The sequence below is a fragment of the Hyla sarda genome, chromosome 1 (assembly GCF_029499605.1).
Source record: "Hyla sarda isolate aHylSar1 chromosome 1, aHylSar1.hap1, whole genome shotgun sequence".
NCBI lineage: Eukaryota > Metazoa > Chordata > Amphibia > Anura > Hylidae > Hyla > Hyla sarda.
The window spans coordinates 569309811-569331572 of NC_079189.1; the positions used below are offsets into that span (position 1 = coordinate 569309811).

At 40.4% G+C, this 21762-nt stretch overlaps 1 protein-coding gene across 3 annotated transcripts in view; it reads left to right on the top strand.

The window, feature by feature from the left end:
• The window catches only part of ARK2C (arkadia (RNF111) C-terminal like ring finger ubiquitin ligase 2C), a 103840-nt gene that overhangs the window by 62417 nt on the left and 19661 nt on the right, over window positions 1-21762 (top strand). For all 3 annotated transcript variants that reach the window (XM_056543188.1, XM_056543198.1, XM_056543207.1), the window contains exons 2-4: window positions 13470-13779; window positions 15042-15161; window positions 18132-18261. In XM_056543188.1, coding sequence (XP_056399163.1) covers window positions 13470-13779; window positions 15042-15161; window positions 18132-18261 — 560 coding nt within the window. The remainder of the gene's footprint in view (window positions 1-13469; window positions 13780-15041; window positions 15162-18131; window positions 18262-21762) is intronic.

The following is a 21762-nucleotide window of genomic DNA, read 5'->3' on the forward strand; positions in this document are numbered from 1 at the left end:
CTTGAAAATGGCTCCATAGGAGCAGAAACGTTGCTGTATTGAGACATGTGTGAATAAATGCACCTTTTTTTGGAGTGCTGCGTCATTGGAATTTTTGTCTATGAAGAACCCTGATCAGGTTTAGACGCTGGCACCCGTACCTTGTTAACTAGAGCTGTGCTGCAACTTTTTCTTTTTCTTTTTACTATATATATATATATATATATATATATATATATATATATATATATAAATCCAATATGGAGTAGCACACCAATTGTGGTGGGTGCTATCAGTCAAACCCAGGTCACAGGATACAAGTAGGTATATTCCAAGAAGACTGCAGCATTCCAAGATCAGGTAAAAATAAAGATAGCGTTTATTCCATCTAGTTCAAAGGCAACGTTTCAGCTGCGTACGCAGCTGAAACGTTGCCTTTGAACTAGATGGAATAAACGCTATCTTTATTTTCACCTGATCTTGGAGTGCTGCAGTCTTCTTGGAATATATATATATATATATATATATATATATATATATATATATATATATAATCCACAGTGGAAATCCAACAGCACTACAGGAGTAGCTGAATACAAAAGTGTTTATTGACCCATGACCAGCAGTGGATGCGATGTTTCAACAGCATCGCGCCGTCTTTCTCAAGCATCATGCTTGAGAAAGACGGCGTGATGCTGACGAAATGTCACATCCACTGCTGGCCATGGGGATACAGATAATATAGATATAGATAATATGGATAATATAGATATAGATAATATAGATATAGATAATATAGATAATATACATATAGATAATATAGATAATATAGATATAGATAATATAGATATAGATAATATATATATATATATATATATATATATATATATTGTATATACATATATCTACATAGCCATAGAATTTACCTCATCCTCCTATTCATTCCCACAAGCTGATGATTCCTCTGTATCTTAAAGGGATTTAATACTTTTTATTAGAAGGGTTCCCAACAATAAACTGAGCACAGGGTGTCCTGCTGTTCAGACTCTTAGCCATCATCTGTCACCTGTGGTCGAATCTCCTGCAGTGCTCCCGCAGGTTAATTGAGGCATTACCGGCATTGTATACAAATGGGCTGTCTATATGATGCACGGACAGAAGTCATGCATACTAATTCTAAATAGGGCATTTCAGGAAATAACTAGAGATAAACTTCTGTAAAGTGTCTCCGAGCTGCCTCATTCAGTCTCATACAATTACAGATATGGTAATACATAACGGGCCTCAATAACAAATATGTTATTCCATGTGCAAAACCAGACGATCACACTAAATAATCAAAAAGACTAGTGTGAATATCTGTATATTAGTCATCTGAGAGCTGTAATAACAACAGCAAACTGACAGGATTGTGAGCGCAGCTCTGGAGGGGAATGGAAGATAAGGTATAAAATGCGCAATAAGTAAAATGGTAACTAGAGGGATAATATACCGAAATAGATAAATGAATATTATATAGATAGATTGATAGATAGATAGATAGATAGATGTGAGATAGATAGATGAGGTGACATGGGGGTGCAAGGTATACTTGTCAATTCATGATGCCAGGGCACCCTTAGCCTATACACGGTCCGTGGTGGAGACAGCTTCTCCTGGGCCAGGCATGGGGCAAGGAACACACTGACGCCAGGTTACGGATAACTGTCTTTTACTGAGGCAGGAGTAGATGGTACAACATACACAGTACAGCGCAGAGTAGAAGGGATGCAGTGTAACCCTCGGGAGCCCTGTTGCCTTGCTGGGACGTATGGTGCTTTTCACCCACTTCAATTAAATAAACTTGACACTTGAGTTTAAGAGATATCCCACGCTGACTAGGGTTCTGCTAGGGTCCAGTTTCACTGACACCGCCAGGGTATGACACACCAACTCCTGGACGGGGGAAACACTTGCAGAATGGCAGGGCTGACTTGATTAAGAGCTTCACTTTAGGCTTCCCTGTGGATCCCCTCACACTTCTTCCACCTCCTTTCCCCACCATAGCTCACATGGAGCTCTGCACACAGCAGCTACTAACTCTCCAGAGCTAGACATAGACTGGGGCAACTCCTCCCCCCTAAACTATATACAGGGCAATTTGGGTATCTCCTTCTTAAAGGTACAGTACACATATAATACAAGAATACATTAAATATAGCAAAGTGCGTAAACATAGTAAACAATAGAACAGTGGGCCCAACACAGGTGCAGCAGGCATGACGAGGAGATCTGCGGCCCACACGACAGCCTTTGGTGCTGGGACACCACAGAAAGATATGAGATAGATACATATGAGATAGATACATATGAGATAGATAGATGATAGAAAGATAGATAGATAGATAGATATCAATCCAAAGGGTAGGCAGCACAACCACAATAATTGCGAGAAGTCCCGGGGTGCAAGCAGACGGTTACAGTCCCAGTCGCAGATTGTGTAGATACATCCAACAAAAAGAATTTCAGCAGCACACCCGTCAATTCAAGTGGAGTTGATGGTATTTTCTTGACCCATGTCAAATACAACGTTTCAACAGCATCACGCCATCTTTTTCTAGATAGATAGATCATGTAGATCTGACAGGATCCTTGGATTTCCAATGCGCTGATGAAGCTGGTCTATAGTAAGTCCTATATGTTTTACCAAGTCTCAGCATCCATTGGAGGTATACCCCGCTCTCACCAGGGGTTTGATTTCATAACTAGAAAAGGACACAGGAAATCAGAGGAGAGTGCGGAGAATTGTCATCAGAAAACAGAGACAATACAACATAAATATGAGGATGTATAAGAGTAAAGACTTACTCCAGGAAATTGATGCAGACTCAGATACATCACATAAGTATTATGATTATCCTCTCCAACAATTCATTCATATCATCACCAAGAAGAAAAATCTAGGCCGCCATTCCAGTCACTGCTATATACATAAATAAATGGTGCAGAGAAAATGTAAATAGACAAAAGTACACAATGTTATCCATAGGGAGTTATAGTAGTTACATTTTTGTACATAGAGGCCATTATTTTACTAGTTTTATTCCTGTATATAGTGGTTACATTCCTGTACATAGGAGCAATATACACATATTTTTTTGTGCTGTTTGCTATCAATTTTTACTGGAGTGAAGTTGTGGCTATGGCGTTTTTTAAAATAGTTTGTGGTGTTTTTTCCCATAGACCTTTGAAAAAAAACATGCATATGTAAATGTATGCTATGCTATGTGGTGGCTCACTAGTGTTACTCTCTGTGAGGCATGATGATGGCTCAGGGTGGTGAAATGTATCACTTTGTGACGCCAGTGCACCGTTATCCCACACAGTCCGAGGATAGGACAGCTTCTCCTGGGCCAGGTGCAGGATAAGAAACACAAAGATGCCAGGTTATGGATAACTGTCTTTACTGAGGCTGGAGTAAATGATGCAATCCTCACAGTGCAGATTAAAGTAGAGTAGATGCAGTGCAGCCCTTTGGAGCCTTGTGGACTTGCTGTGACTTGTAGTATTGTGCCTGGGATTTTGGGCTTAATGCTGAGGCCTCCCACGCTGACTAGGGTTCTGATAGTGTTCAATTTACTCTACACTGCAAGGGTATGAATTATCTCTATGTGGTCCAGTGACTCACCGGGTATTATGCTTGCTATTAGGAATTTCAGAATCCTCCTGGGCGGGGAACACTTGCAGAATGGAACGGTCGCTTACTTGAAGATTTATTTTAGGCTTCCCTTAGATCACCTCACACTCCTTCTGTGTCTGCTCCACACTGCAGCTCACACTGAGCTCTGCACACAGCAACTACTAACTCTACACAAAGCTAACCCCTCCCCCCTCTAAACTATATATGGCCTAGCTAGGGGGCCTCCAATTGGGCAATCAGAGTAGCATGGGTTCTCTGGCTCATGCCTCCTTACAGATATCTGGAACATTCCTTAAAGGTACAGTGCAACACATTATAAATTAACAGACAAAGATTACAATGAATATTAGCGCATCACTTGAGCAGCAAGGCCTGAAGGCACCTGAAGCAATGTTTACCTGACAGGACGTACTCCAGTACTGGGATACCACAATTGTTTCTTGCATTCTTTAAATTCTTCATAAAAAAATCTTAAATCACATGTTCCAAGATTCACATAACTTGCAGTGGGAAATATGCCACAGAAAAAAATAGGTTCTATAACTCACTAATTTAGGAAAAATGCCACAGGAATTGCATTAAAAAAAATCATCAAGCAAAAAATTAAATGTTGCCATTTTTGTGAAGCATTTGTTTTTTCAAACAAAAAAAGAAACATATAAACAGTGCGTGAAAGCGGCTTTCTACTGATACAGAAGAGATTTAAGGGGTGACCCAGGACTGGGAAAAACATGGCTGCTTTCTTACAAAAATAGCTCCACTGCTATTTGTATGTGATATTGTCGCTCAGTTCCATTGAAGTGGATTGAGCACGGTTGTAATACCACACATGACCTAAAAAAAACAGTGGTGCTGCTTTGGATGAAAATAACTAAAGGGGAAATTTATCAAAACCTGTGAAGAAGAAAAGTTGACCAGTTGCCCAAAGCAACCAATCAGATAATTTATTTTTGTCCATCTCCTGATGTCATTACTTTCCAGCTGCAGAGATTGCCCGGGAGTCATGGTAAAGTATGAATTAACTGTCCAGCAGTCAGGCGCAGAGAATAGTTAGTGCGGGGGCAGGTAAAGGGAATGGTGTGAGCGAGGAAGAGAAGATTTATTGTGTGTTGAGAGAACAGTGGGGAGGGGGAGAAGACATCACTGCAGGAGCAGACAGAGGGCATTGAGCAGAACAAGCAGCATCTCATTGCTGGGGCTTCAGGAAACTGGGAAAGCAGGGTGGCATGCAGTATGCATGCCACCCAGCTTTCCCAGTCTCCTGAAGAGAGTTGCATTTCCTCTCCCACAAGGCTTAAGTAGGAAGTTCAGGTGATGCTGGGTACTTAGCTATTTTTATAATAATATCTGAATGGTACATTAATTCACAGAATATACCACCTGCTCCCTCTCTTCTGCCCTGCCCAGTTTCATGGTAGTTATCCATTACCATTCATGCATCGGGAGCTCAGGGTGAGCGGTGGCAAGGAAATGTTAAAGGAGACAAAAAAATTATAAAAGTGAAATAACCCATTGATATGACAACAGGACATTATGTCCTGAATAATGAGGAAGCTTAGTTAATGTCTGAATGGAGCTACTGTCTCTTTAAGACTTGCCAGGGAGCTGCTGCTGTGCATTTTTAATAGAAGCGAAGTCATTTCCATGGCCCAGTTGCTCTGCGTCTTGTCTTACAGCAGCTGCTACTCCAAGCAGCAGGTGCTGCGCTGCTTCCTCACTGTGTACCGTGTACATGGAGGGTTACATTGACAGCCTGCTGCAGACTCAATGATCAAACAGGTCTATGGTTGTATACCACAACAGCGTCCCCCCTATGTGTGGCTCTCCACCTGTCAGAGCATGATGGGAGTTGTAGTCTTGCAACAGCTGGAGAGCCACAAGTTGGGGATCATTGTTGTGGAATACCACTGTAACCCTACCAGTGATCTCCAGACTGTGGCCCGCTGAAACATCGGATTGGGCATTGGTCTGGTACAATAAATAATAGCACCATATAGTGCATATGTTGCCACAGAATGTCCAAAAACAGTGCCTACACGGTAGAGCCACTTAACATCTAAATAACATGACTAATAAGTTACATGTAGTGCTGTACTGGTGTCACACAGTGCCAAAATAAGACTACCATACAAAGAATTCATAATAGTGCCATATCAGTACCAAATGTTAACTAAATGATAATAGTTTATATGGCCCAATAAGTGCTGTGTAGCACTACAGTGGTATCATATACTGCACAAATAATAACACAATACAAAGTATTCATAATAGTCCAATATCATATTTACATAATAGTACCATGTTTAGCCTACACAATAATGCCATATATTATCCAAATAGCATGGCCATGTAGTGTTGTAGTGGTGTTATATAGTACCCATATAGTACTACCATACAGAGTATACATAGTGCCATATTATGCACATGTAACAGTACAATGTACTGTTTCTATAATAATGCCATATATTGTTTAAATAGCAGTGTCACATAGTGCTGTACAATAATTTAGTACAGAATATTCGTAATAATGCCATAACATGTCCAACTAACAGTACCATATACTGGCTACTTAACCCCTTAAGGACCAGGCCATTTTACACCTTAGGACTGGAGCGTTTTTTGAACATCTGACCACTGTCACTTTAAACATTAATAACTCTGGAATGCTTTTACCTATCATTCTGATTCCGAGATTGTTTTTTCGTGACATATTCTACTTTATGTTATTGGTAAAATTTTGTCGATACTTGCATCGTTTCATAGTGAAAAATTTCAAAATTTGCTGAAAAAATAGAAAATTTAGCATTTTTCTAACTTTGAAGCTCTCTGCTTGTAAGGAAAATGGATATTCCAAATAAAAAAAAATTTGATTCACAAATACCATATGTCTACTTTATGTTTGCATCATAAAATTGACATGATTTTACTTTTGGAAGACACCAGAGGGCTTCAAAGTTCAGCAGCAATTTTCCAATTTTTCACAAAATTTTCAAACTCACTATTTTTCAGGGACCAGTTCAGGTTTGAAGTGGATTTGAAGGGTCTTCATATTAGAAATACCCCACAAATGACCCCATTATAAAAACTGCACCCCCAAAGTATTCAAAATGACATTCAGTCAGCGTTTTAACCCTTTAGGTGTTTCACAGGAATAGCAGCAAAGTGAAGGAGAAAATTCACCATCTTCATTTTTTACACTCGCATGTTCTTGTAGACCCAATTTTTGAATTTTTAAAAGGGATAAAAAGAGAAAATGTATACTTATATTTGTAGCCCAATTTCTCTCGAGTAAGCACATACCTCATATGTCTATGTAAAGTGTTCGGCGGGTGCAGTAGAGGGCTCAGAAGCGAAGGAGCGACAAGGGAATTTTGGAGAGTACGTTTTTCTGAAATGGTTTTTGGGGGGCATGTTGCATTTAGGAAGCCCCTATGGTACCAGAACAGCAAAAAATCCCCACATGGCATACCATTTTGGAAACTAGACCCCTTGGGGAACGTAACAAGGGGTAAAGTGAACCTTAATACCCCACAGGTGTTTCACGACTTTTGCATATGTAAAAAAATAATAATTTATTTTTTCACTAAAATGTGTGTTTCCCCCCAAATTTCACATTTTTGCAAGGGTTAATAGCAGAAAATACCCCCCAAAATTTGTAACCCCATCTCTTCTGAGTATGAAGGTACCCCATAAGTGGACCTGAAGTGCACTACGGGCGAACTACAATGCTCAGAAGAGAAGGAGTCATATTTGGCTTTTGAAGAGCAAATTTTGGTCGGGGGGCATGTCGCTTTTAGGAAGCCCCTATGGTGCCACAACAGCAAAAAACCCTCACATGGCATACCATTTTGGAAACTAGACCCCTTGAGGAACGTAACAAGGAATAAAGTGAGCCTTAATACCCCACAGGGGTTTCACGACTTTTGCATATGTAAAAAAATATATATTTTTTTTCACTAAAATGTGTGTTTCCCCCCAAATTTCACATTTTTGCAAGGGTTAATAGCAGAAAATACCCCCCAAAATTTGTAACCCCATCTCTTCTGAGTATGAAGGTACCCCATAAGTGGACCTGAAGTGCACTACGGGCGAACTACAATGCTCAGAAGAGAAGGAGTCATATTTGGCTTTTGGAGAGCAAATTTTGCTCGGGGGGCATGTCGCATTTAGGAAGCCCCTATGGTGCCAGGACAGCAAAATAACCCCCACATGGCATACCATTTTGGAAACTAGACCCCTTGAGGAACGTAACAAGATGTACAGTGAGCATTTACCCCCCACTGGTGTCTGTCAGAACTTTGGAACAGTGGGCTGTACAACATTTTTAATTTGCACAGCCCACTCTTCCAAAGATCTGTCAGACACCTGTGGGGTGTAAATTCTCACTTCACTCCTCATTACATTCCGTGAGGGGTGTAGTTTCCGAAATGGGGTCACATGTGTTTTTTTTTTTTTTTTTGCGTTTGTCAAAACCGCTGTAACAATCAGCCACCCCTGTGCAAATCACCTCAAATGAACATGGTGCACTCTCCCTTCTGGGCCTTGTTGTGCGCCCCCAGAGAACTTTCCGCCCACTTATGGGGTATCTCCGTACTTGGGAGAAATTGCATTACAAATTTTGGGGGGCGTTTTTCCTTTACCTCTTGTCAAAATGAACAGTATAGGGCAACACCAGCGTGTTAGTGTAAAAAATTTATTTTTTTACACTAACACGCTGTTGTAGACCCCAACTTCACCTTTTCATAAGGGGTTAAAGGAGAAAAATCCCCCCAAAATTTGTAACACAATTTCTGCCGAGTACGGCGATACCCCATATGTGGCCCTAAACTGTTGCCTTGAAATACGACAGGGCTCCAAAGTAAGAGCGCCATGCGCATTTGAGGCCTGAATTAGGGATTTGCATAGGGGTGGACATAGGGGTATTCTACGCCAGTGATTCCCAAACAGGGTGCCTCCAGCTGTTGCAAAACTCCCAGCATGCTTGGACAGTCAACGGCTGTCCAGCAATACTGGGAGTTGTTGTTTTGCAACAGCTGGAGGCTCCATTTTGGAAACAGTGGCGTACCGGACGTTTTTCATTTTTATTGGGAGGGGGGCTGTGTAGGGGTATGTGTATATGTAGTGTTTTTTACTTTTTATTTTATTTTGTGTTAGTGTAGTGTAGTGTAGTGTTTTTAGGGTACAGTCACACGGGCGGGGGATTACAGCGAGTTCCCGCTGCGAGTTTGAGCTGCCGCGCAAAATTTGCTGCATCGCAAACTTGCAGCCTGATACTCACTGTAAGCCCCCTGCCCATGTGAATGTACCCTGTACATTCACAGGGGGGGGGGGACCTCCAGCTGTTACAAAACTACAACTCCCAGCATGCACAGTTTATCAGTGCATGCTGGTAGTTATCGTTTTGCAACAGCTGGAGGCACACGGTTGGGAAACACTGAGTTAGGAAACAGACAATGTTTCCCAACCAGTGTGCCTCCAGTTGTTGCAAAACCACAACTCCCAGCATTCTCAGGCATGCTGGGAGTAGTAGTTCGGCAACATCTTTAGAGCCAGATGTTGCCGAACTACAACTCCCAGCATGCTGGGAGTTGTAGTTTTGCAACATCTGGAGGACTACAGTTTGCAGACCACTAATACAGTGGTTCCCAATCTGTGCCCTTCCAGATGTTGCAAAACTACAACTCCCAGTATGCCCTTACTGTCCAGGCATGCTGGGAGTTGTAGTTCTGCAACATCTGAAGGGCCAGATGTTACAGAACTACAACTCCCAGCATGCCTGGACAGTAAGGGCATGCTGAGGAGGTGTAGTTTTGCAACATCTGGAAGGGCACAGTGGTCTCCAAACTGTGGACCTCCAGATGTTGCAAAACTGCAACTCCCAGCATGCCCAGACGCCAAGGGCAGAGACCGGAAATACAACAGGACGTTTTCTAACGTCCTTGGGCATTAAAGCCCAGGTAGTGGGGACGTTAGAGAATGTCCTATGTCCTTAACAGGTTAAAGGGGTACTCCAGTGGAAAAACTATTTTTTTTTCTTTTTTTAAATCAACTGGTGCCAGAAAGTTAAACATATTTGTAAATTACTTCTATTAAAAAATCTTAATCCTTCCAGTACTTATTAGCTGCTGAATGCTACAGAGGAAATTCCTTTCTTTTTGGAACACTGATGACATCACGACACCAGTGCTCTCTGGTGACATCTCTGTCCATTTTAGCAACCGTGCATAGCAGATGTTTCTAAGGGCAGCATGGTGGCTTAGTGGTTAGCACTGCTGTCTTGTAGTGCTGGGGCCTTGGGTTCAAATCCTACTAAGGACAACAATAAATAAAGATTTATTATTATATATAAATATATTATAATAACATCAGCAGAGAGCATTCCAAAAAGAAAATATTTTCCTCTGTAGTATTCAGCAGCTAATAAATACAAGAAGGATTAAGATTTTTTAATAGAAGTAATTTACAAATATTTTTAACTTTCTGGCACCAGTTGATTTAAAAAAAGAAATAAAAAATGTTTTTCCACCGGAGTACCCCTTTAATGATACCATACACTGTCCAATTAGTAGGATCATGTAGTGCCATAGTGGTGTCATACAATGCCCAAATAATACCATAAAATGGCCTTCTGATGGGTGTAGACCAGTGTTTCTCCACCAGAGCGCCTCCAGCTGTTGCAAAACTACAACTCCCAGGCTTGACAGCCTATGCGTCATTCTTCTAATCACTGTGCTCCATTCGTTTTATCAATGTGTGTCATTCTTCTAATCACTGTGCGCCATTCTTGTAATAACTGTGCGCCATTCTTCTCATCACTGTGCACCATTCTTCTAATCACTGTGCGCCATTCTTGTAATAACTGTGCGCCATTCTTCTCATCACTGTGCACCATTCTTCTAATCACTGTGCGCCATTCTTGTAATAACTGTGCGCCATTCTTCTCATCACTGTGCACCATTCTCCTCATCACTGTGCACCATTCTTGTAATAACTGTGCGCCATTCTTCTCATCACTGTGCACCATTCTCCTCATCACTGTGCACCATTCTTCTAATCACTGTGCGCCATTCTTGTAATAACTGTGCGCCATTCTTCTCATCACTGTGCACCATTCTTCTCATCACTGTGCGCCATTCTTGTAATAACTGTGCGCCATTCTTCTCATCACTGTGCACCATTCTTCTCATCACTGTGCGCCATTCTTGTAATAACTGTGCACCATTCTTCTCATCACTGTGCACCATTCTTCTAATCACTGTGCGCCATTCTTGTAATCACTGTGCGCCATTCTTGTAATAACTGTGCGCCATTCTTCTCATCACTGTGCACCATTCTTCTCATCACTGTGCATCATTCTTCTCATCACTGTGCACCATTCTTCTCATCACTGTGCACCATTCTTCTAATCACTATGCGACACTGATCCGATTACTTGATCCGATTTCTGAGGTTTCATGTGGCTAATAAAATTTGACTTTGATCTGGCCTATTTACCATCACACACGCCATTGATTAGAGCGAATTGCTTGAAAATGGAATCATTTGCAGATTTTAGCCCCTTTCTCGATTTACAAAACCTTCTGGCTTCCCAATCTCTGTGTTGCATTTTGAATGTTGAGGAGTGTAGGCTGTGACATTAGGGTTTATGACAAGATAGATTATGATCATTATAGGTTAAGATAGGGATTATGAAATTATGGTTTATAGATTATTCTATGGGATATGACAGTAATTAGGTTATTTTGGGATGTGACAGTATAGATTATAATATGATGGATATATTGGAATAGGTTATGAAATTATGGGATATCACAGAATAGATTATGATATTATGAGTTATAGATTTTGGCATTCAACCCTACAGTCTTGTTCCCATGATATTTACTGCATTGTGTTGTCTTTTCTACAACTAGGACAATATTCCGGCCATGGAGACAATATTTCTAAGGGTCATTACACATGCAGTAAACTATAGGATTCTCTATATAAAATAGCTTCAAGTAACATTCACAAATCGTCTCTCTCCTCGCCGCTGTGTTGGCTATGGTGGATACATTTGCTTGGGGCTATGATTAGGCTACAATGTGCTCCAGTTTTTTTTCTGCATTGGCCTCTTCTGAATTTGCAATATTTCATTTTCTCATACTGTATGTATAGATTTAATTCTCGCATGGGTAGATGGTCTGTGAAGAAATGGTCTGTGACGTTTTCCTCTCCTACTGGAAAAAGAAAAGCAGTGCAGTCTTTTTATTTTTTTGGCCTATAGATCTATGTTTCATTATCCCTAAAATATGCAATCAATAATTAACTATATAATGAAAAATTAAACCAATGCCATTTCAGGAATTACAGCCACTAAGTGACATCTGCTAATCAGGAGGTGGGTGTGGGTCCAGTACTCACACCTCCCGCCAGCAGAACATTTAAAATTGTCTATTCATCTGTGCCTGTGATAGAGGTTCTTCCCATCACCCATGTACCTGTAATCGCTGTGCTTCATTTGTCTTCTACCTGTGACCTGACCTTTTGTCTTTTTTCTGCTGTTGCCTTTGCCTGTTGATTTTGTGCTACGCTACTGTCTGAGTATTGACCCGTTGCTTGACTCTGCCTCTGGTTTAGTGGTTTTTGTACTGTTCTTGCCCTTGTGTTGCCGACCTGACTATTCTTCTCATTACCAGCATACCTGTATTCCCTGTGCCTGACTTATCTTCTGACCTCCTTTGAACTAACCTTTCATCTGTTTTGTGCTGTTGCCTTTGCCTGTTAATTTTGTACTGCACTACTGTCTAGGTTTGACTCATTGCTTGCCTCTGGTTTAGTAATTTTGTACTGTTTTTACTTGTGTACTGGCGATCTGACTATTTTGACTCTGACACCTTGCACTTCCATTTTGGGCAGATCATCAGAGAAGGTTGCGCTCTTTCCTTACCCCGGGGATGTTATGGCAGCCCTTACTGATCTCAGTCTTGACACAAGGAAGTGCCCAGCCAGCCAATCTCTGGTCGTAGGAGAGTCCTGCCTCTGCCTCTAAGTGAGCATGGCTGTCTGTCAAGACCAGTGTTTTTCAAACAGTGTGCCCCCAGCTGTTGCAAAACTACAACTCCCAGCATGCCTGGCCAGCCAATCAGTCTTTGGCTGTCCAGGCATGCTGGGATTTGTAGTTTTGGAACAGCTGAAGGCACAATGTTTGGGGAAACACTGATAAGGGGAGAAAGAATCCTTTTTTTCTGTACTAAGATATATAGAAAAAGTTTCTTATCTTTGCTTGTATTGTATTGCTATATGGAATGTTCTACAATTGTGCAAATACCCAGAATAATTATACAATTGTGTTCTGCTTTCTATCTGAAAAATAACAGATAGATATGTCCTACAAAAATAATATAAAATTAAGAATAATGGTATCATGCAATGTCCTACAATATCACAACCCTTTTACCATTTAACAACTAAATAACAGTATTATAACTGCCGAATAGTGCTGTAATAAGTGCATATGTGAAATATAGTAATAGATTAGTAGTGTCATGAAGTGCTCAAATAATACCTATATGAAGTGCAGAAATTATAGCGCTAAGGTCCATATTAAGACCAGTAAATGCTGAGGGCCCTGAGACGTGAATCCACTTCGGATCTACATGACATGTCAGAGTTTTTCTAGAATTAGCCCTATACTAAAATGCTATTTCGAATTTACAATGAAATTTTGAGTCAAGACTTAAGTTATTATTCATTTTTTTATTGATGCTCTGAACGTTAAGGTGGTCGACCCTATTTCCTAATCAGGTGCTGATGCGTTTTTGTTTTTCAGGTGCCCCATTTCAGCGTTCCCAGCACGGTCATGCTACCTCCTGCCGCCACTTTCATCTGAGCCCTCAACCTCAGCTCCCAGACTTCCCTATCCATCCTCACCAAGTTCAACCACAACAAGGAATGACCTCTCATATGGCTACTGCTCACCAGCACAATGGACCACTGCACCAGCCCCTGCCATCTCTGACTAGTCTACAGTTTCAGGAGGTGGCAGGACCTTCTTTCCTACCTCAGGCCCTACACCAGCAATACCTTCTCCAGCAACAACTCCTAGAGGTTCAGCACCGGAGGCTAGTCACACACCCCAGGTGGGTCACTTCATCCATACGTTCCCTTCTCAACAACCCCTGTGACAGATGTAGTAGGCTTCACTAGTCAACTGGCACTTGGCCACCCTAATGTAGCTCCAGATGGCACTTGTTCTTGCATACATGTGACTAGTTTATGATCCCTAATAAAATGAAATATTAGACAATAAAACTTGATCGAATATATTAATGATTATTACAGCTTTTATCTAAGGAACAAAATTGTTTGCCCCATAAGGTATTCTAACAACCAACCAGTCAAATTTGCTAGTCATATAAATGCTGAATGTTTACATGTGATTGAGAATTATTACTTCTACTAAACATGATATAATTCAATGCATAAGTATTCACCCCTATCAAGTCGGCACTAAGTATTAGCAGAATATACAGCTTTGAGTCTATGTGGATAGGTTTCTATGTGATTTTAAGCAGTAGTTCTCGTGCAGACTGCAGCAGGTTTTCTTTCTGTTTCACCTATGTTTTATTACATTTGTATTAGTCCTCATCTTTACGAGTCTTCCAGGGTCATGTGCGAAGTTATATTATCCCAATTTATTGTTGCCAACGCTATTCTATACTATGGATATGGCGTGTTTTTTGTGAAGTAACCCACTCCAGGGGTTGACCATGACTCTAAATTGTTTTGACAATCCTCATTCACTGGTCTTGCACTCCTGTGTCCATGCTAACATGGCAGACAAAATTTTGTTCATAGCCCAGCCGTATTAAGTCACATGGAAGGAAATCTGACCATGTCGACAGGGACACAGAAATGGAGAACCAGGGAGCAACATTTTTTTTAACAGTAAACTACTCTTTGTCTGTGACTGGTGACCACCCTGGCAATAGTTGCTGCATGCAGTCTCTCTTTATTCTCACTTTTTGAAGGAAGCCTGCAATATGCAGATTTACTACTATATTCTTTCCACTATCATGTGTGGAAGATCAGCTCTGTAGAACCAGTCATGTAGCAGGCAGAGAGGGGGACACAGAAGTATCATTTAAACAGGGCTTCTCCTGTCTGTATTGTACAGTAACAAAACAAATACAGCGAACAACAACAAAATCGTTGAAGTGTTTTGTGGTTCAATGTTGCGTTACAAAAGAACAGATCAAGTGGAAATGCTTGCTTTGTTATGTACAGTATATGGCTATAATAAAGATGACATTGAAAACAAAAACATATTTATTAACATAACTTAGACCACCACAGTAATGTACCCATTATGAATTTCGATTCTCTCTGTATGTTCTGACAGGCGGACTCAAGAGCAGATGTCTGTGCATCCACACCGGTTACGTCCAAGCTTTGACTTTAACCAACAAGTACAAATGTCTCAACCTCTGGGGCCCAGGTACTTGGCTGAAGGTACCGACTGGTAAGTATCGTTACACCAATCACATATAAGGAAAACATTTTACAGTATATATGGGTCTTGTCTGTTTTATAAAAATCTATTTCTGAATTAATAGAGGATAGTTCCAAATTCAGGACTTCCCATCACTGAGCTGGAATGATGAGTAGCTACAAAGAGTGTCTCTGGGGGACCTTGTGTCTTACACAGACAACGTATTGATTTTAATGGGCAACATGTAATTCTTTATCTCCCCTGTGGTGGCACTGCAGGAAATTTAAAATGGCTATTTCCTGTTGGTGTTCCCTCCTTCCAACTACAATCCCCAGGATCTCCCTTATCTCTCTCCCACACATCAGTCACACCACCTATTGCAGCACAGCCCCCCCATGCCAGTCTTGGAACACAATGTTCTTAAACCAATATCAATGTCTTAAAAACCAAAATGTGTTCATAAAGTTGTTATCTTGTTTGTATGGAACTATATAAATGAGAAGTATAAATAAAATATATGTGGGGTATCGTGCCTGGGGATGCCATATGCAGGTAACCTAAAGGGGTTTATTTACATAGAAGGTGCCAATTATTCAGCGTGCAGTCATTACCAGGGGATAAGCCACCTTGTGATATAGTCACTTCAAGGAAAATCTGTTCATTCACTGTATAGGGGTATGGTTGCTTTACAAATTGTCTGAACATTGTTATAAACACAAACATACGGGGGAAGTTGTGGGATCTTTGTAAGGTAAATGCGGCTCTGTGTATTTCGGAGTGATCTTAGCACTTCTGTTATAAAACAGATGGAGCTTGTGCTTCAAAGATGATTTACAGGCACCAGCTGTTCCCCATTCCTTTCACTCTATGCTATAGTAATAGCGTCACAGCAGTTTTATAACAATCCGCTCCCCAAAACATTGGGTGATATGATCTCCATACAACAACAGAGCTTTTGGAAGAAAGCATTTTGAGATTCCTAGTGAGTTGCCAAACGTTGGGGCGCGGTTAGCAAATGTTGGCACAGGCTCTTTTCACACCATGTTTTTTGTTCATCTAGAATTTTTTGTATTTATTAACGTGCACAAAAATTGAGAGATGGCAAAAGGGCTTTTGCACGGAATTTTTTTTTTTTAAGAATATAACAAAAACAGATAGGGCTCATTTACACTACAGAATTTCTGAGCTGGGAACCATGGGAATTCGAATTCTGAATGTTCATTCTTTCGGCACAGGTCAACGCGGTCCTAGTACCAATGGATTTCCGTGATTTCCACTGCAGATTAAATCTTCACCCCTGAGATATCTCACGGTGGAGATTGTGGATTGGGAATGGGCCCATACTCTATGATGTCATCTAACACAATCTGTCCGCTTGTATTTTTTATAGATTTTTCTGGCTGTATACAATGACATATACAATTTTAAGCTGGACAGAAAAGTGCATAGGTCTCCGTTATCCTATCCAGCAAAAAAAAATGCTAAGTGACGAAAACTAATGGCATGGAGACATTTTAGACAGATGTTTTATAACAGAACCCTCTGTATACCTCAAGTGTGTTTTATTTAATACTCTTGAGACATATGCCTTTACAGGAATTAGAAAAGCATGGTGTGAAAAGAACCTTAGGGCTTCCGAGGAAGAAAAGGAGTCTATGACTCTGCAGGGCTGGGTGCATATTTTAAATAATGTAACACCATGGCCTAGATTCTATAGGTGGCCATATATAATAGATATGAATAGGTTCATGGTTGAGCGTACAGAGAATATTCTGTCCAGAAAAATTGTTTGTAGAAAAAAAAAAAAGCAAGGATCTTTCGATCACAAACAATAGGTTTGGTTTAAATCATCCACTTTAATCAACTTTAATCCAATGTGTATGGGCACCTGTAGGGTATCTAAATGTCATGGGCCTTCTGAAATGCAAGATAGATTGGACTATTTGAAGTGAAAGAGACATCCCCCAACAATTACTTTTCATGGTTATCTGTACAACCAACCGGAGGAGGAGCTGCCTATCTTTTCTTTTGCTTGGTCTCTTCTGTTGTTAATCATAAATCTCAAACACTCCACCTCTCCAAGGGATTTTCTACCAGTGCAGACGGACTTCAAACAGGCAAGGTATTCCAAACTTATTCAATGTTGTTTAGCAAATTTTTTGAACTTACAGAACGCGTTTCAAGGCCTGGACTGGCCTCTTCATCAGGTTTGAAATGTGTTGTTCTGTAAGTTCAATAAATTTGCTTTACAGCATTGAATAAGTTTGGAATACCTTTGGAATACCTTGAGGTGGAGTGTTTGAAGTTTACTATTATGTCTGGTGGACGAAGGGATCAGCTGCACCTGGACCATACCTACTTATGACTATAACAGTGTTGTGCCTGCCCGTTGCACAACTAAGCGCGTAAGCGCTTCCAATAATTCGTAAGGCCTGTATTTGTTTCTGTTGTTAATCATGAGATTCCTTATCTCGAGTAGGTTGGTTAGGTAGATGGTTTATATCTCAATTTGGTTGGTTAGGTAGATGGTTTATATCTCGAGTAGGTAGGTAAAGTAGATGGTTTATATCTCAAGTAGGTTGGATAGGTAGATTGTTTATATCTCTAGTAGGTTGATTAGGTAGATGGTTTATTTCTCGAGTAGGTTGATTAGGTAGATGGTTTATATCTAGAGTAGGTTGGTTAGGTAGATGGTTTATATCTAGAGTAGGTTGGTTAGGTAGATGGTTTATATTTTGACTAGGTTGGTTAGGTAGATGGTTTATTTCTCAAGTAGGTTGGTTAAGTAGATGGTTTATATCTCGAGTAGGTTGGTTAGGTAGATGATTTATATCTTGAGTTGGTTGTTTAGGTAGATACGGTAGTTTAGTTTGCCCTGTCAAGTTAAGAAAGTCTCACTGCTTCCATGATATATAAAGCCATCTTTTATGTCTGTCCTATTTGGCATTAAACCTACTAAAGTAACTAAAGTAATTTTTTTCCAACTTTTTCCACTTCCAGGGACCTCAGCGTGGACACCGGTTTGACACATCCTCAGTTCCAAGTTAGACCAGTCCCACAGCACTATCAGCATTACTTAGCAAGCCCTCGTCTACACCACTTTCCAAGGAACACCTCGCTTACACAAATGGTGAGGAGCCTTCTGGTTGTCTTTTCTTTGTGCCTTGAAAGTCTTCCATTCTTTATCACCTTCCTATGATGTTAATATCATTGTGGAGCTGACATACCTTTATAAGCCTATTTTTTGGTTTGGTGTTCATCTTTAACCTACAGTAAAGCTCAACACTGATGACAGTAGCATATAAAATTATAATCTGTGGTGGGAAAGCCAACAGGATCCCCACTAATCCCTGCTGTTGGTGGAGAAGTGGTCACATAAGCATGGTCATGCTCCATTAATCAAGTGTGAGCACTATCTTTACCAGATAGTGTTGGATAATACCTAAAGGCACCGTTTGCAGATTACTAATTAGTGAAAAGTTCTGATGTTCAGATCTCCATTTTTTTACAACAGCAGTGATCTTCACCTAATTTGTGTGCAAATCTTGGCAAGGTTCAGACTGGTTGTGATAGCTATGTCAACCCAGGGGTTTTAGCAAAATTTGCCTTGGTTTTCTGTTCACTAGTGTTGGCTGTGATGTATTTTTACATTTGCTTTACATGTGTCCTCATAGTGCAGATGAAAATAAGAGATCATACTGTGTGAAGCAGAGATACTAGGACATTGGCAAAGTCAAGGTGACAATTGCTGATCGCTCGAAAACATATTACTGTATAAGGTGATAGCAAACTCCATACTTCTTAACCAGAAATCATGGAAAGCTTTTGGTTAATGCTACATGGGTCATACTTAGAATATTTGCATTATTATACATACAATATAGTAGAAAACTTCCAAAACCAGAATAAAGTTCAATTAGTTGTAGATATTTTAATAGCAATCCAAAACAAACAGTAACGTTTTAGTCCAACTATGGACCTTCTTCAGACCGAATTGCTGCAGAGGTATAGTATGCGGTGACCCCATACCAGCGACTTCAGGTTGCACATCTCTTTACCATTTCACATGGCATGAGGCCATTCATCGCATACGATGCCTCCGCAGCAATATACTCTGAAGAAGGTCCATAGTTGGACCGAAACATTACTGTTTGTTTTGGATTGCTATTAAAATATCAATTGATTGAAACTTATTCTGGTGTGTGAAGTTTTCTACTATATGATTACAGATTGGGATTCCTACTTCAACACCCAAACATTTCAAGAGTGTGACGTATATTCTATACTTCTTATACATACAAGACAGTTTATAACAGAGAAGTAGGAAAATCTGTATAACAGTGATTTCTCCCAAACCCTTCATTCACGTGAATGTTCAGATTGCCCAAGCTTTCATGTTTTCTAAATAGTAAGAGGAGGACTAAGCCTCTGTCACACTCCTCTATTGGCAGCTCCCCGAGAACAAAAGGATCGGGCAGTTGAAATCCAGCATGCCTGATCCTTCTCCCCCGACAACCAACATGCCTGATCCTTCTCTCCCATGACAACCAACATGCCTGATCCTTCTCTCCTCCAGCTCTCAGAGCCTCAGAGTCATGTGGCCCCCATACACATCATAATACACATTATTCTAAAGTTGTTTATGAAAATGGACAATTTTACCATTCATCAGGTGAACTTTAATCATGACTGATCATTTTAGCCAACAAATGGCACAGACGTTACCAATGAGGAAGAATTCACACATGTATGATATTTTTATCCAATAGTCAGTGAAAAGCTCTTTCAGGAATGTTTCTAGAAAGATAGTTTGTCCTTCTCCAGGTATTATTGATCACGGCCAACATGGGCTAAAATATGCATGACAGCATCTACAAAATGATCTTTCACCATACAAGCATTTGTTCTACTTTTGCTCAACCTAGTTGTATCTAATGTGTAAGGCTACCTTAAGAAAAAAAATGTCCACAGGGAGCTTGAGATGGTTCTTTTTAAGCTGGTCATACAATATCTATCAGCCAGACTTTGTTTGCCCATATCCACTAAAAAAAGACATACTCACTTACCTGGGTCCTCCGTTGCTCCTGCTATGATGTATTCCAATCCCCCCGCTTATTGCTCTGCTTCCTCTTCAAAGACAAAATCATCTCAGAAGTTACTGCCCACTCAGCCAATCACTGGCTTCAGGGGTGTCCCACCTCATCAGTGATTGGATGAGTCAGTCATCACTGCCATGATGAAAATAGGAAGCAGAGCGTACAGCAGAGGACAAACAGACGTCACTGTGGGAGCTGAGGCAGACCCATGTAGGTGAGTATTTATTTTAATTTTTTTTGTTATTGCCCAGTCAACATATAAAAATGATATATCTGAGATTCTCCTTTAAGTCATCATTTAGGACTGTCTATATGAAACCTTGGATAACATTGTATTTGAAGGTCTTAGCTTTAGGATAATACCTGGCGCTAGTTTTTACATTTTTCTGTATTTATGAACTATCTGGTTCTTCACAAGAGGAGATGTAGTAAATTGCAGTCACTTTTGCCCCTGCAGAGCCGTCCTTTATGTTGAATGTCACAGCACTTCACAAGCTCTTAGTTTCCTGGATTACTTTCTTATATAAGTGTTTTAGCCTCTCTACTGGTAATAGCTCCTTTCATACATCCAGAGTGGAATCAGAAAAACGTAAACTCTGCCTGTCCATGAGATCTAGACCTATAATGGCTCATAGAGGACGGCAATGTGTCAGATTGTTACTACATGCTTAGTGTGTATGAGAACAGGACGGGCTGAGATAAGGATTTTCTAATTTATTTTTTATACGGTAACCTTCAAGCTAAGATGTCTATCAAACCATGAGAAGGAGAGATCCTGTCTGTTCCTTTGTGTGCAGAATGAATGGCTTTACCCAAATTTCTTCTTCCAACCACAAGGAATTATCTGCCCCACTTACTTACATGTAGACTATTAATACCCAGTACTTTTGTTGACTGATGAGTCATATTTGAGTATATTTGAGTGTGAATAAGACTGTATGATCTACTGACACTGTAAGTAAGGCATAGCTACCAAAGGGGGTTTGGTACTTTGGTTAAAAGGGTTCCCCAACAATGAGCTGACTACAGGGTCGTCTATTGTTTAAATCCCCATTGGTCAGTTTTACTTTGTGAGGGGAGATGGCAGCAACTGTTCAATTTCTTTGCAATGCCAACCTCATGGAAAAGGAAGCATTACATCTCTTCCATTTAAATCAATGGGCTGACTGTGAAAGGCAAGGATGTTTTAGGTCCTCCAATGCAAGAGACCCTCTTTGCCAACAAATTCTGGAGAGCAGGACAGAATGCAGACCCCATTCTTACTGACTGCCCTGTATCAACATCCCGGGTAGCTTCTTCTATACACAAGAGAAGACTACACAGACCACCAGTGACCTTATATCTTATGAAGTACATCAGCACTCCTCTAAAACTGCAGAAGGGGGCCATCCCGTCACTTCTCTCTTCTTTAAAGGCGCTATTTATTAATTTTTAGCCTCTCCTTATAATGGTATAAAAGCCAGATCGAAAGCCTATTTTTCTCAGAAACATTAAACCTTAGAAACCTGATCAGGTCAGTGCAGAATGATGTGTGA